The 16,361-nt window shown below is 43.6% G+C and overlaps 1 protein-coding gene across 1 annotated transcript; it reads right to left on the reverse strand.

Moving 5' to 3' along the window:
• Window positions 1-2,717: 2,717 nt before the first annotated feature.
• Window positions 2,718-16,308, reverse strand: Nhlrc3 (NHL repeat containing 3). The gene is made up of 7 exons (XM_034499807.2): window positions 16,010-16,308; window positions 15,364-15,516; window positions 14,679-14,826; window positions 11,490-11,690; window positions 9,346-9,437; window positions 6,660-6,772; window positions 2,718-5,740 (listed from the first exon to the last, which is right to left on the reverse strand). Exons 1-7 carry the CDS (start codon window positions 16,118-16,120, stop codon window positions 5,488-5,490), a joined length of 1,071 nt encoding a protein of 356 aa, XP_034355698.1. The 5' UTR covers window positions 16,121-16,308; the 3' UTR covers window positions 2,718-5,487.
• Between the last annotated feature and the right edge of the window lie 53 nt (window positions 16,309-16,361).

Consider the following 16,361-nt stretch of genomic DNA (forward strand, 5'->3'; position numbering starts at 1 on the left):
GATCATGGAGAAGAGTTGAGACTTCACACTGTGTGGCAGAGCTGGAGTCCCTGAAGAGAGTGCAGGAGAGGCTATTGGTGAAAGTGCAGCCCAGCTACAGCAGAAGACTCCAGCATTTTGGAGATTCCAGTACCATGGGATGTCCACAAAGGACAGCAGCAGCAGTGGAGTGGAGCCAGGCAGAGCCTGATAAACTGTGTGTACTGCAGAGGGTAGAGCTGGAGAAGTGACCTGGCCCTTTGGAGCAGCCCAGAAGATGTGAGTCCCAGACAGGAGACACTGAGATTTTACACTGTTGGTGTCTGTTTTTGCTTTGTGCAGATTGCGATTGTGCCATGGTTATTCCTTCTTGGAATAAGAAAATACTTAGCTTATTCTAATTTTATAGGAGCCTATAGTTGAGAGATTTTGTACTTCTAAAGAGAAACTTTCGAGTTTTTCAGAGACTTTGAGTTTAAAAGAAACTTTGGATTTTTTTTTTAAGAGTCTGAACTTTTAAAGTGTTCAAATTTGTAGACAGTGGGACTTTAAGTATGTAATATGTTTTTTACTTGTGATACTTATTAATGTGCGATATTGTGAATAAACAAGAAAGAAAAGGTTATAGCTTAACAGTAATGTGTTTGTGTCAACTTGACAAGGGGTCAATTTGGTCAGCTGTTAATGGCAACTTGACACAAGCTATAGTCATCTGATCGGAGGGAACCTCAATTGAGAAAATGCCTCCAGAAGATCAGACTGAAGGTAAACCTGTATGAAGGGCATTTTCTTAATTGGTGGATTGGGGAGGGTCCAGTTCACTGTGGGTAGGGCCATCCTTGGCCTAGTGGTCCTGAGTTCTATAAGAAACCAGACTGAGCAAGTCATGGAGAACAAGCTGATGAAGAATGATGTGAAGATGTAGCCAAATAAGACACTGTTTAACTTTACCACACTAAGATACTTTTCAACTTTTACTTTTGAACTCTTACATATGAAAGAAAGAGCCATGTGTTATGAGGTAATTACTTTATGCCATAAAATCACATGATGGCTAAGGGCCAGGTAGAAAGATAATTTGGCCTTTTAATAAATAATCCACTTTTCTTATTTGTAAAATAATCAACCAGCACAAGTAACGAACTTCAAAGACCCGATCAACAAGACCATCCCAGCATATTCATGCCATGAATTCCCTATGGCAGAATTACTGAAAATTGCTAAAACTGCACCTCCCCTTTAAACTATCTTTAACCTTTCTTTACAGTTCAGTCATCCCCCTGTTCCGCATCCTCCTCCTCCCCACCCATCTCCAAAAGGACACACACACACACATACACAACCCACCATCACCACCACCACCACCACCACCACCACCACCACCAGGCCTCCCCATTCCCTGGGGTCTCAGGTCTCTTGAGGGTTAGGTGCTTCTTCTCTCACTGAGGCCAGACCCAGCAGTCCTCTGATGTGTGTCAGGGGCCTCATATCAGCTAATCTATGCTGCCTGGTTGGTGGCTCAGTGTCTGAGATGTAAGTATACTGTAGAAACAAAGGAAAGCGACCGGTGTTCAACACCTTATCTTCGGTTTTAAAGTCAAGAACACAAAGAAGCCTGGCATTGTACTTCACCAGCTAGTTCAGGATGTGTCTATCATACACGGAACTCTACTGCCCTCTTCTGAATAAAGCTGATACATTCTGACTTCAAAATTTTTGATTATTGCTGAAAGCATACAGCTGAAAATAAAACATCCCAACCATGGAAGTTCAGGGAATTTTTTGTTAAATTCTGATTTAAAACTTTAAAAGGTTCCCAGTTTGATTAGCTGTATAGTTAAATCCCCAAATCTTTTTAAACCCAAAGAAACCAAACAAGCTAGTTCTTTGTTACCTCAGCCTTCCAGCAATGGTACATGGAACAGTTATATGGTCATAACACAAGGGGTGGGTTTTGTTCATTATTAAACTATAACCATGTTTTCTCCATTTTAAAGATCCATTCACTCTCAGAGTGGAAGGAAAGATAACCACGGCCCTTGGTTTTCTAATATAGAATAGTTCCCCCTCTTTGTCAAGAATAAACCGTGGAAGCAGAGGCATCAGGAGTTTCATTTCTACCACAGACTCCAAAATCCAGACTCCTGGGGCTGGGAAGGCTCAGAAGAGAGCTTTCTGCTCTTGTAGAAGATTGAGTTCAGTCTTACATGTGCCTGTAATTCCAGCTCCAGGGGACTCAAATGCCTCTGGTCTCCACAGACATACGCACTCATGTGCACATACCAGCAGAGATAGACACACACACACACACACACACACTAATATAATCCAAAACAATAAACATTTATAAAGCTGAGATAGCTCCTTGGATTCGAGCACTTGCTGGGGAGACATGAGGACCTGGGTTCGAATTCTCAGTCACTTAAGAGCAGAACATGCACACACATCCCTGTAAGCCCAGGCTATCTTAGCTTAAACAGCTCAGCTGCTTATGCTTTATGGAGGCAAAGACAAAGAATATCCTTAGAGTCTGCTTTGTCTTTAGCCTTGGGTTTATTCGACAAACTTTTGTCTACAGCTGGGTTGGTCTGCAACTTGAGGTCTTGCTGTGGCCTCCACAGTGCAGTTATACACGTACACCACCATGCCCAGACTCAACAACCTGAGGTCTTATGGCCACTGAAATTCTTCTATTATTTAAAAAAAAAAAAAATCTTAAAACAAGGAGCCAGGTTACATACATTTTTCTTTGTAAAACTTTAATGTTCCAATAAAAAAAATACATGTCTTCTTTTTTTTTTTTTTAATTCACTGATCCAGAGTGAGATGCTTTGATTGTAAGCACACTGATCACATAAGATAAACAGGAACAATAAATCTGCAGCAAGTTTTATAAGAATCTGTAAGGAAATCATGCTGGCACTGGCCTGGAAGCTTTATCCCTACTGGCTGGCTCTCACAGTCTAGAAGGTTCTATTTATACCACTGAAGGAGAAATGTTAAACAATCATAACCAGCTGCGGAGCCTGAGAGCTACAGTAAGGACCAGCCCACCAAGGTGTGTCCACTGGTGGAAGAGTTGTACAAATATCTTAAGAGTGACCTACCACCTTCTGATTGGATTTAAGGCCTGCTCTAAAACATGGAAGCCTGCTTGGTACTGCTAACTGGCTAGACACCTGTGGCTGGCTAGGCCAGAGCCCCAGGGAACTATCTAATACTATTATTCTGGTAAAGGGATGTAGTAATAAACTGCCTCATACCCACGGGTTACTGCATCCCTCAATTCTCATCATGAAAGCTTCATTTTGAATAAATGGATATTAATACAGAGATCCACAAGCGGTTCAGCCACAGAGAATAAGAGACTGTGAACTGACAGGCTCTAAATGGGACATCCATGAAAGCCTTGGGGACTATTGGCAAAGAGGACAGGGGTGGTAGGTGTCTGCAGCAAAACATCATCTGCTGAACATGAACTCACAGCGGCAGTCATGAGTCCCAGCACAGAGCAGAGAGGGGCTCGTGAAGCCTACCACAAGCTGAGGAGCAATTGGAGATGGATGGCTATGGTGGACGTTTCCTAAAAGGCTCCCCCTGCTTCGTGGAGTGTTCTACATCGTGCACATCCCGGCAGCACCAAGTTCATTCGGAATGAACACATGCATGGGAAGCTGGGAGAAAAGGTGATGGGGTGGGGAGAAACTGAAGGGGAGAGAACGCACAATGGATCTGATCAAAACGCAACATTTATGTATGAAATCCTCAATAAAAATGATCTAGTACAGTCAGGTAAATAAAATACAGTAGAAATAACAAAGGCCGTTCAGCTAGTCTACTCTCCTTCAAAAGGGCACCTGCCTTTCTTGTCTGGCTTACCAAAAAAACAAGCTTCACATTACCTTTCCATCCAAGTCAAATGGTCATCTTAACAAACTTCTCATCTTGTAGAAGCCTTGAACACAGCCAGGCAAACCTGGCATGTGTTATAATGACAAAGGCAATTAGAAGGTCTGGTCTTAGGACATCCTGTAATGCACTCTGGGCTCCATCTAGACATCTAGTCCAAACAGCATTAGTGAACGAGGGAAGAGCAGTGCTCCCTTGTCACTTCCAGAGGAAACTAAGGTGACTTTTGTGCATCATTCTGGTGAGTGGTAGGGACACATGTGACACTGGAATCCTCCGGTACTCTTCTGTTGGAGGCTTACCTTCGGCCCACACTGCATGTGGCACCACCATCAAGACAGGTAGGTCCAAGCCCTCAGCTGGAGTGGGAGGGTAAAGTCAGCTTAGCTGACGAGTGCTGTAGAAGTCACAGTAAAACTCTGGGACAGGGAGACACTGATAGGAGCAAAAGGGATGGGCGACCAAAAGACCCTGATAGGAAAGGGTTTCTTCCATCAAAACCTAGAATCAACCAGAACAAACTGAAAGAACACAGACGCCGCATATGAAGGACATATTTAGATAGTGCAAGAGTGGGCTGTAAAGGCAGAAAATTTTCACCATAATACCTCAAAGCATTTGGCACACTTCCATATAAATGATTCTAATTCTCTTTAAATGGCTTTGAGGTAGAAAAGCGCTAGTAATGACATAAGTTCTTAATGAACAGTGGCATGGGTGACACCAAGGAGGGGACTTACTGCCAGGACTTGCTCGAAAACACCCACTAGCAAATCTTCCCTTCAGTACAGTGCTTAGATGCTGGCTGTTGTAGTCTTGCTTGTGACATTAAGCATTTTGTAGCAAAAAGACCAAAGCCTTTGTTGTTTTCTCCCTTAGAATCCATGGGAAGTCTGTCCCAGCCCTTCTCTACCTGGATAGTATTGTTGCCTCTTTCCTAGGTATCCCTTGGCTAGTCTGAGCCCAAACTGCCACTGACTGCAGTCTCCATGAGCCCCCCCCACACACACACACATGCACACAGGTCCTTCTGTCCATCACGGTCCTCTCACTCCTTCCTGCTGTGACCATGCGTACTTATCTCTCCAGTGGACCACACTGCCCCCTCACTCAGAAGCCCCTGGACCTGGTATGGCACTCTGCATGCATCAAACAACCCAGCAGTGCCCCACACAATCTCTCCCACAGTGTAATTTACATAGGTTAGAAACTAGTAGTTTCCATTCTTCATATGGAATCAGAAGGTTATCCCAGGAACGCAGAGAGAGAGTTAATCGACGCAGGGAAGTAACTTGGTTACAACCACAGCTTGTCCTCATGACCCATTTTAGAAGTGCATTTCTTTCTTTAAAAGCTGCTTACGTGAAGCTGTAGCTCCCAGTGAAGGCAGCTGCCTAGCATATAGGAAGGGATGAGTTCAATTCCCAGGGCCACCAAAAAGAAAACAATTCTTACACACTTAATTGTAAAACCAAGTCCCCAAACCACAAGAAAACATGACTCTTTATGATATAACAACACACTTTTCTGGTAGAAGAAGAGGTAGAAACGACCCTGAGGCTCTGAACTGCTACTTGAAGCTCCTGCCAGCCGGAAGCACTAAGCTCTGAAGGGAGGGGTGCGGCTGTGCCACGGGATGTATTTTTGTATTTGTTTTGCCCCAATTTCTGCTACATAGACAGCTCCGGTCTTTCTGTCAACTTCTAAAAGATGTGGCAGAACCTGATCTGCGAGCTGGATGGTGCTGACCACAGAGCAGTCCCCGATGTTTCCAGAGGGTGGGGCAACCAACACCAACAGCCTACTGAGGTTCAGCTGGGCCACAATCAAGTACTTCCCATCTGGGGTGAACCTAAGAGGAAAGAGAATCCAATAATAATGATCATCAATGTGTGTGTGTGTGTGTGTGTGTGTGTGTGTGTGTGTCCTTGGCTGCAGGGAACCATGGGGTAGACTGGCTTAGCAGCCTTGAGAGGCATGCGGCATAGCTTTTCAGGTTAGAGTGCATGGCTCCCGGGCACAACGTGCCTTCCTGAGAGACTGAAGCATTCCCTCAGGCAGGGAAGATTTCAGGCTCCTTTCTATTTCTGTGTGTTCCCTTGGAAGCCAAGGAAGCGCCGGAGCTTACCAGGACAGTTGGCCTTAGACATTGGTTTTGTGTACCCTGTAGAGTTGGCAAACATCAAAGTATCCTGCCAACTACAACAGTATTGATCCTGGCAACTGCCATTACATTTTATTTCTGATAAAGGTATAAAAGGTCTGATTACACTCAATAAAATTGCCACAGCTTAAGTTTTGCCATGGACCCTCTAACTGGCCTGGTTTCATTTCTCATGGCCATATCAGGTGATCATGGCCCGGGAAGTAGGCAGGTAAGTAAGTGTGGGGTGCTTACACTCTGCAGTGTTCAACAACAGTGGCCATCACTGAGAGAGTCCTCCATGATTTTAAATCGTACAGAATTCTGGGATAATAGATGAAGCTAAAAGATACGCCTACGTTAAAACAAAACACAACGTAACATAATGAAAAGAGAATTAGAAGTTGGGAAAGTTCTGAGTGTGGAGTCAGGCTTCGACCCTTCTATGATTAGAAATGTCTCAGAGGATTTGACGAGCTCAGTTATCCAGCCTCTTTGGACTCTGTTTCCTTACATTTTCCCTTGCTTAAAATTAACAATAAACACTTCAAAGTTTCAGCCACTCTTCAGAAGAAGTGGGTCACAGAACCAGCTAAAACAAGCATTTAGAACAACCAGCAATGATTACCTCACAGCAGAAGGCCCCTCCTCTGTGAAACAGTTGTCCCATGCTCCTAACCACTCTCCAGTGTCTTTATCAAACACTTGAAGCCTTTTATTTCCTCGGTCAGCAACCCACACCTGAAAAAACAAAAATTCATGTCAACTGGAAGGGACCTACAGCACAAGAGGCAACATGAATGGTTTTATCAGCTCCATATAGCTGGTCTCAGTTAGTGCTTAGAGGACCCCAAAGAAGATGGCATCATGAAGCATTTTCAGAAGGGTTAAACACCTTGTCTGCAATGCACTAGGAAGTGTGAATGCCACAGTCTAATGCATATCTGCCTCAGCCCAAAGGAGCAGAGCCATCAACCACATTAAACATGGAAATAGATAAAACCTGAGTCCTGCACACAGTGCAAAAGATCAGAGACACGGACAAGGGGCAGCCTCTCCCATCTCTTTAACTGTCAGCACCATCACTCACAAATGAAGCAGCTCCTAAGCCAGGTACAAGACAAAGAAAAGCAGCCTTGTTCCTGGGAGGGTTAGGTGATCCCTCTCTCAGTGTCATTTCTAAATATCTGTTATTGCTGGGATGCAGCCAAATTACAGAGAGCCATTGAAGAGGAGAAAATTTGGGCATGTTAGTAACACAGAAAGCATAATAGGTTTAATTTCAGTTTTTTATAGGCTACAATGAGTTACTAGGGCATTCCTATAATAAAGCAGGGATCTCAGACTTGTTCTCAATTGTAACATTCATGGTGATCCATGGATTATACAATTAGAGGTTCACCGTACAGCACAGACCATACCCCTCACAGATCCTTCAGATTTCTTGGGTTTATCTAGCTCAGTGCAACCCTGACTTTATTCTTCATTGGTGTGTGTGAATTTTGGTATCCACTGGCTGCTTTAGATACAGACACAAGACAGTGACAGGCTGGCACCCACGCAAGTGTCCTGAGCTGTGGTGGGTTTGTTCAGGGATTCAGGTAGTACTGCCTCAGACAAATGATGAAGGAAGGAATATTCACATCTCAGGATGGAATGGTACTGCAGATTATTTTTCTTCTTCAGTACCCAACACATTTGATCATGGGAAAGCCTCTCTGAGGAACAATTGCTCCTTAACTGTGGAGTAAATTTACTTTTCAGAAAGGCTCATGGTGGTGATAAAATGAGTTATGTACAATGTGAGAAATACCAATAAACTGTTAGAAAACATCAGGGTGCAGTAGGAACGAGGCTCAGTAGTAAGACACTCTCCTGAATGTGTAAGGCCATGGGTCCTACCCCACAGCAGCAACAATGGACAAACAAAACACAAAGTATGCAAGGAAGGAGCTGTCATTTCCACCATCTTGCTGGCCCCTAAGAATTTTCCTCACCATGAATCCTTTTACATCAATATTTCTCGTGCTTTGCAAAATGGGATTTTTTTTTTTTTTAAGCAAAAAATACGACTAGCATCAAGGAAGGCAGTCTGACCCTGGCTCTGCACATCAGAGGGCAGCCTGACCCAGACACTACATGTTAAAGGACAGTCTGACCTAGCACTGCATGTCAAACAAAAGTGGTCTGACCCAGACACTGCACGACAGAAAGCAGCCTGACCCAGCACTGCACGTCAACATGTTAACTTATTTAGCACAGGTATGACCCCTCAGAACTCGTGGAGATGAAGCAAACTCCACTCAGCACATGCCCTCAAAGCCTGCAATCTACAGAGAAGCAGCTACGATGTAACAGCAGTGGCTGTAATGCAAAGTACAGTTACCACAGGAAATGGGTAGAGAATTTAACACTGCTGATGGGGCCTTGGCTGCTGGAAGGTGACCCCTAAGATCCCAAGAAGCAGCGTCTCTGTTTAACAGGTGAGCCAAAGCCTAGGAGGTGGCAGTGGATGGGCTGGAAGGAGGAAATGGCGTACATTCCCTGGGAGGCTTTCTGTTGCCACCAAGGATGCAGGAAGAGCAGGCGCTGCCAGAGGCTCTTCCCCTTCAGGACTGGCCTCTGCCCGTTTCCATCAGTGCTGCTCCACTGCCCCCCAGGAACTGAAGCATTTCAAACTTACTATAAGGTTTTCCTAGTAGAAGGCAAGGTTTCTTTTCCAGGGTTTAGATTGACTACGTGTTCCCTTAGTCATTTAACAGTGATAGAATTACCTATTTTGTTCATTTATAAATATCTGGAGAACTTCCTCAGAGTAGGCCCAAACATTTTAGGAGTATGTGTGCACAGCCAGCTTGAGAGAAACTGCTTAGGCCTGCCTACTGTGGTTGCCTTTAACTGCCTACTTGATACAACCTAGGACTGCCTAGGTAGAGAGCATTCAAGCTGCACTGTGGACGGAGGTTGGCCTGTGGGAACATCTGTGCGGGGATTGTCTTGTTTGCTTTACCTGACATGGAACACTCAGCTTGCTGTGGGTGACACCATTTCCTATGCTGAGGCAGAGTTGAGCTGCATAATAACATGTCAGTGTGAGCAAGCCAGCACCTGTGCAGTCATTCCTCCCTGCTGCTGACTTGTGACAGCAGACATGTTTGAAGCTCCTGCCTTGACTTCTCTCTCTCCCTACCTGGCTTTCTTTTGCTTGGTTCTTCTGTTTTTCTCACAGCAATAGAAACAAAAAGAAGATACATACACCAAGACATGGCCACCCACCCACATCCACAGTTCCAAACACAAGGACACGTCTTTACCCGACCAACTGAGTCAAGTGTAACGCTGTGAGGTATGTTGAACTTGGCAGGTCCTGTTCCATTCTCTCCACGCAGCCAGAGGATCATGAAACCTATAAAGGGAAAACAAATATGAATAGTGAAACATGTTATTTCCATGTTGATTTTCTCTTGCAAACTGAAAAGAAACGTATCACATGTTTCTTTCCCAGATTTGTCTGTCTGTCTATCTCATATATTCCTTCAGTCTACAAGTTCAGTATCTTGGCCTGAGCTGTTCTGACCTCAAAGGCATGGTTCAGAGTTCCTGCACTGTTTCCTTCAAACTAGTTACCTCTGTACCAAAAAAAAAAAAAAAAAAAAAAAAAAAAAAAGCTCATTTTTGCTCAATTGGTTTTTCTTTTCCTGAGACAGAGCATCATATTATGTAGCCCTGGCTGGCGTTGTAGTTTGTAGTTCAGGCTGGCCTCAGACTCTTAGCACTCCTCCTACCTTAGCTTCCTAGAAGGCAGATATTACAAGTGTGTACCACCGAATCCAGCTGTGGTATACTTTTATGGTCTCCCTCTATTCACTAGACAGCCAGTCACTAAAGCCTAATGGATTTATCTCTTTCTCAAGCCCAACACATTGTACCTGGAAACATGGCCTTAGACCACATGAAGAGGGCAAAGTTACACTGCTACAGCTGAGGAGAGGAAAGGAAGGGCTCACCAACTGAGCCCTCAGTGGGACTATCATCCACCCTATAGATTTCAGCTTTTGTGACTTCTGGATTCCCAAACCATGACAATAAATTTCTATTGTCTAAAGTCACCTTCTTTGCAGTCATTAAAAAAAAAAAAAAAAAAAAAAAAAAAACACCACAGGGAACACCTGTGTTCAGTCTGTCCCTAACTTTACTGCTTCTTGCTTTTACAGAATCTCTGGATGCCTGCTTGACCTCCTGTGTTAGAGACCAAGTTCATAGTTCATTCCTAAGGACAGACTCAGCAGCAATGGCTCCCAACATTTTGTATATTTAAAAACATATTTGGAATATCTCTGTCTTACAGACTACTAGCAGAACACAACTATGAAATCCACAGAGAAGCTTTAATGGAATCCCACATTTCCTTCTGGCCGCTGAGAAAGCCAGTGTTTCTGTGCTCAGGGCTCCTATGGATCTGGATAGCACCTCCTGTAGTGCCCTGCTGGCCCTGTCCACAGCTCAGCCAAAGGTTGCCTCTTCAGGAAACTCTGATGTGCCTCTCCAATTCGGGTTTCTCTTCTGGTTCCTATCCTATCTTGAAAATCTCTGTCACAGATCAGTTTAATTGTTCTGTTCAGAACAGACCTGCTGCTGTGGTGGCCACTGAGGGCCACTGAGCAGGCATTAGTTAAAGCCTTACTGTTAGACTGCAGGAAGCCTGGCAGGGATCTAGCTTCCTGACTTCCCATCATAAACAGGACAGAAAATCTCCAGAAGTTCTTTAAATTTCACACCACCTCAGTTCCCGTGAAGGTCTCCTGGCCTTGGAGAACAGGCAGGCCCCTGAACAGAACCATTTCCTGTTGGTAATCCCACCAATCTGATTTCAGTTGAGGTTTGGTCTGTTGCTATATATTGTAATGCTAAATTCGGTACAGTCGATGGAATTCTCACCTATGCCAGCTTTTCTTATGCAAACCTTGCTCCTTAATTTAAAATCATTTGGTTGAATAAAGATGCCAACAACCTGTAGCTCGCAGCAAAATAGAGATGTGTGTGGGTGTGGGGTCTGAGGCAAAGACCACTGGGGAGAGAGGAGAAAGAGTAGGTGCATCTGAGCACATAGCAATGAGGGCCTGCCAGTTAGAGTAGGAGCGGCCTAGGCAGAACATAGCAAGTGATACCTGGGGACTACTCACCGAGAAGTAGACAAAATAGCATAGAGTTGGTATCTACTCAGCTCTAATTCTAAGGTTTATTATAAATATAGAGGTTTTATGTCTTTTATTTGGGAAGTAAATGATTTATGGTGAGATAAAAACCCTAAATAATATTTTTAGCAATATATTTCCTGGTATTTAACCTTTACACACAACTTCATGTGCAATATGGTTACATTATACCAGAGAGCAAACAAATTAAATTCAATTTATAAAGTAGCATCCTTATGATCATACCAAGCTACGGCGTTTACCTTGGGATAGTTTGATCAGTCTGTTATTCAGTCCTCCATCTCCATCCACAATGTAAATCTCTCCTGTGTCATCTACATATAATTCTGCAGGGTTGTCAAACTGCAATGGGTTCAAGCCAGTGCCCTTCTTGCCTGGGGTTCCCAAGACTTGAACAAGATCACCCAGGGAATTATATTTTTTAACAGTATGGCCATAGGGTCCTGTAGAAAAAGACAAGCAAGTGTCACAAGAACTGCACTGAATTCACACCTTCTATAAGCTAAAGGCAAATCTTTCACTAGGCTGAACAGAAATAGGAACCAATAGATTTGCATATTTAAGTGTGACAGGTGGCAACTAGCAGACTTTCATAAGGTATGAGCAAACTTGGAGATGAACTAATCTAATCTAATCTCTCCAAAATAAGGAGACTCTAAACACAAAAATACTGGCTCCTTACAGGAAAAGCTGAGGATAATGTTATTTCTTTTCTAAAACTCTCTGTTTGGCCAGGTGGTGAGACACACCTTTAGTCACAGCACTAGGAGGCAGAGGCAGGCAGATCTTCCAGGCCAGCCTCGTCTATAGAGTGAATTCCAAGACAGCCAAGGAAAGCTACACAGAGAAACCCCAGCTCAAAAAGCCCCGCCCCTTCCCCCCCCCCCAAAAACCCCAAACCCCAAACAAACAACCCACTGCTTGTAAAAGAAATTAAGAAGGAACTAAAAAACAAGCAACTGATATTCAAAGCTGCTATTTCAATCGATCATGTACAGATTTTAAATTTTAGTAAGTCCTCAAAAAGTTCTCTGTAACTAACACTAGTTTTTTAAATTACATTTCTCACAGCAGAAGCAAATTCAAAATTGAACTCATTTCTTAAGAGAAAAATAATCTTGGCAATAAAATGACCTTACAAGTTAAAGAATAAAGTAAATCAGAGCAAGTAAGGGAAACTCTGAAGCAGTACAGGAGGCGAAACTAACTGACAAGCACCCAAAGGCTGAAGTCAGTGGAGCGAGCCTGCATTCCAGCTCTACCTGGAGAGCCTCACATGTGACTACACTGGATCTGACTGCCAACGCTGAAGGCTTTACCCACGGAGAGCACAGTGTTAGAGAGCACACCCCCACGTTTCTACAGACGTGAAAAGGGATAGAGTACTTATAATTGGTTTAAGTGGTTGACTTGCAGCCAGATCTTCACTTGAGGAAATCAATTCATTTGAAAATGGGAAGAGCATAAAAAATGGTTTCTCTGATCGGCGGGTGGAAAACAAGACGCAAGGAAAAGAATGAAATCATCAGTGCTGCGTTTATTTCTGGGAACCAGTGACATTTTTCTTCTCTTTAAAGGGCAACATGAACAGAAGAAATTAAAATGAAAGGACCCTCACAGTGAATTCTGGGGGCAGAGAAGAAGAAGAGAGAAAAATAGTCAAATCTCATTACATTATTGTATAAACTCAGATATACCTTCAAGAGTATTTTATTTCTGTCCATGAGTGTCGGCCCGCAAATATGGACGAGGCTAGAAGGCATCGGCTTCCCTGTACCTGAAGTTACAGGTGGTTGTGAGCTGCCACAGGGTGCCTGGAACTGCACCCAGGTCCCCTGGAAGCACAAGTGTTCTAAACCACTAAGCATCTTTCTATCTCCTAGATTCATTTTTAAGTTCAAGGCCAATTTTACTGGGATTTAAAAGAAAAACTCCAGGGTACTGAAACTGTAAGTCTTGACAGCTGCCTGGGAAAGGAAGCTACAGAGGAGGAATTAAGGAAGCCACACAGTTTGTAAGCAGTCTCATGACCGAAAGGGAAGTGAGCATTCAGTGAAGCATGCCCAGGCTTTGGGAAGTATCTGAAGGGAGGAAAAAGAGATACAAGGAAAAAAGATGAAAAGTTATGAATCTTCGAAAAGTGGGCAGCCTTAACACTCTTCAGCTGCCACTCTTGAAATGTTTAACCAACATTTACTTCCAGGATAAAGATTTAACTAAATGGATGGCCCGCTTACTACCTGAAGCCTAGAAGTATTGTTCTGTTAACAAGAGTGATGACATAAAAACCCCACCTTCCTGATGCTCAAGCATGGTATGTGCGTTATCAAGCCCTAGGGAAGCAGGGTACCCTTCAAGCCAGAAACATAACCAGACCAGCAAGGGCACTAGCAACATCTGCCCTGACTCTCCCATTTCTGCCAGATCACCAGGTCTCTTATGTTAAGTAGGACACACCAGCAGACACATGGATCTTTGTCTACAACTTCTGCAGCTATAAAGCTACTGGGCCTACCTTGTTTTTCAACAGTGTATACTAAAAATATCTGCTGGTGGGAAAGTTTCAGACATGCTTAAGTGAGTGGAATTTCAAAACCATTAATATCAGTTTCTGTTCATCTCGAGGCAGCAAATTGTGGCTTCATATCACTTCGCTTGCCTTTCATGAGACAGCCAGTATAAACAGCAGTTAAGAGTCCACTGATTTCTCTAAAGGTTGACTTCTGATTTGACTTCACAGAAGATTCACAGACTTACTCTGTTCGCCCTTTCAAGAGACAACTGGCATAAACAGGAGTTAAGAGTCCACTTTTTCCTCTAAAGATTGACATCTGATTTGATTTCACAGAGGAGGTACAGGTTTACTCTGAGATTAACAACTGAAGGTTCAAAGAAGAAAGGCTCTGAACTGGAAGGATAGTTCAGTCTACCAGGAAAACGCCCATCACTCGAGGATGAGGACCTGGGTTCTGTACCTAGAGCCAATGCCAGGAAAAACCAAACCAACCAAACAAAAGCCTGCTGAGTATGAGTGTGTGCACTGTAATCCCAGCATTGGGAAGGTGGAGAAAGGAAGACCCCGGGGCTCACTGGCCACTCAAGCTACCCTGTTTGTGAGTTCCAGGACAGTGAGAGAGACCTTGGTTCAAAAGACAAGATGGACACCCCTGAAGAATGACACTCTGCCCTTTCCCCCACGACACAAATAAAGTTCCCTTGACAAGTTTAAAAGATCATGATTATAGTGTTATTGAATTTCTTGATTATATAGTAGTGTGATATAAATTTGTAGAAAAACATGACTTTGGGAAAATATTAAAGAAATTATGATTAGATTTAGCAATGCTCCCCTTAAAATGTATAAGCAAGAACATGGGCAAAGATGTGACATCTATCTAGAAAGGCAATTTAATAGATAGTACTACACATACCACTTCCTACGTCCGTGATCCAGACGGACTGTTCATATGGTGTGCCGGAGACAAACATACCATGGGGTGTGTCAACTGTATAATTCCAGGCTCGTAGGAAATATCCATCCTCTGAGAACACTAATACCTTGGGGATGTTATCCCCTCTCTGAGGGCATACAAAAATAACTGCTTAGAATCACTCAATAGGAATGCTAATCTTAACTTTTGTCAGAGAAAACTAAATTAAAGGATCATTGAGAAAATTAGAAGTATGTAAAAAAAAAAGCACTGACTTCAAAACAATAATAATATCTAATGTACACAAATCTGTGTACTTGAAGCCAACTCAAAATTAAATTGCATGATTAGCTTAATATAAATGCAATGGGCTATCTGGAGTAGGAAACACTCACTTCTTTCTGTTCATCTTTTTTCTCTTTGTCATGCTCAGATTGACTGTTTTTTTTTTTTTTTTTTTTTGTCTCTCCTGTTTGCTGTGATCAAATTGAATGTATATAATTAAAATAAAAAATCTCTAGTTGGGGAGATGGCTGGGCAGATAAAAGTGTTTGCTGAACAACCCTAACAGCCTTAGTTCTGTCTGGGAAATCATTAATAGGAAGAGAAAACTAACTCCCAAAAGTTGACCTTAAATAACCACATTCACAGGTTCACATATAAAAAGAATATGCATTCTACTTACTTGAGCTACATAAACTAAGCCGTTGAGGGAATCAACTGCAACACAAAATGTTGCACCAGTGAAGTATTCTGAATTCTTGGGCCAACCCAAATCCAGCCGGAAAAGAGGGTCCTCCATTCTCCAGGAAATGTGAAAAGAAAATGTCCTTGAAACCTCAAATAAAATCAAAATACTCAGATTCAGTTTGACAACCAGAAGGTAACCATATTGAAATAAGCTTGTAGGTCTAAAGATCAAAACCACTAGAAAAGTCTGCTAATGACCTGAGACTGTAGCAGGGGAAGAAAATTCGGTGTACATATTATTGAAATAATATATTTACTTATTTAGACTTATGTGGATGAGCCCGCATGAGTTTATGTGCACCATGTGCCCACAAAGGCCAGAAGAGGGCCTCCTCCCTGGAACTGGAGTTACAGTGGGGAAGTGAGCCTTCATGTTGGTGCTGGGAATCGAACTCGAGTCCTCTGCAAAAGCTGCCAGAGCGCCCAACTTCTGGACCATCTCCCCAGCCCCACATGCATACTTTTTAACCTAAATGGGAAGACGAGTCGTCAGCCGCTGAGCCTCGGGAGCAGGTTTGGCACCCCCTTGGGCTGCACCTCTTGGCGCCACCCACACCCACAGCCCTCTCCCCGCTATTCACCAGAGAGCCACAGAACCGCGAATGCAAAGCAAGGCAGCAAAGGAAGAAGACGGCGCCTGCCAAGCAGACCCAGGCTCTCGCCATCCTGAGGGTCTGGGAGGGGAAAGTCATCGAGGCCTGAAGCCGGGTCTCGGGCACAGGAAGCCTAAAGCACCGAAAAACTAGACCAGAGCAAACTCCTAAGACCAATTCCGGGTTTCTTGCTCCTTGCCCCGCCCCCAAGTCAAATGTCCAGCGAGTGGCCCAGTCCCCGCACGGAGGTGTTCCTGACCCCAGACTTCTTTCAACCACTAAGATGGCGGCGCCCGCAGATCTTCCTGACCCACTTACCGTTCACTCGTTTAAACTCACA

The sequence above is a fragment of the Arvicanthis niloticus genome, chromosome 4 (assembly GCF_011762505.2).
Source record: "Arvicanthis niloticus isolate mArvNil1 chromosome 4, mArvNil1.pat.X, whole genome shotgun sequence".
Classification (NCBI taxonomy): domain Eukaryota; kingdom Metazoa; phylum Chordata; class Mammalia; order Rodentia; family Muridae; genus Arvicanthis; species Arvicanthis niloticus.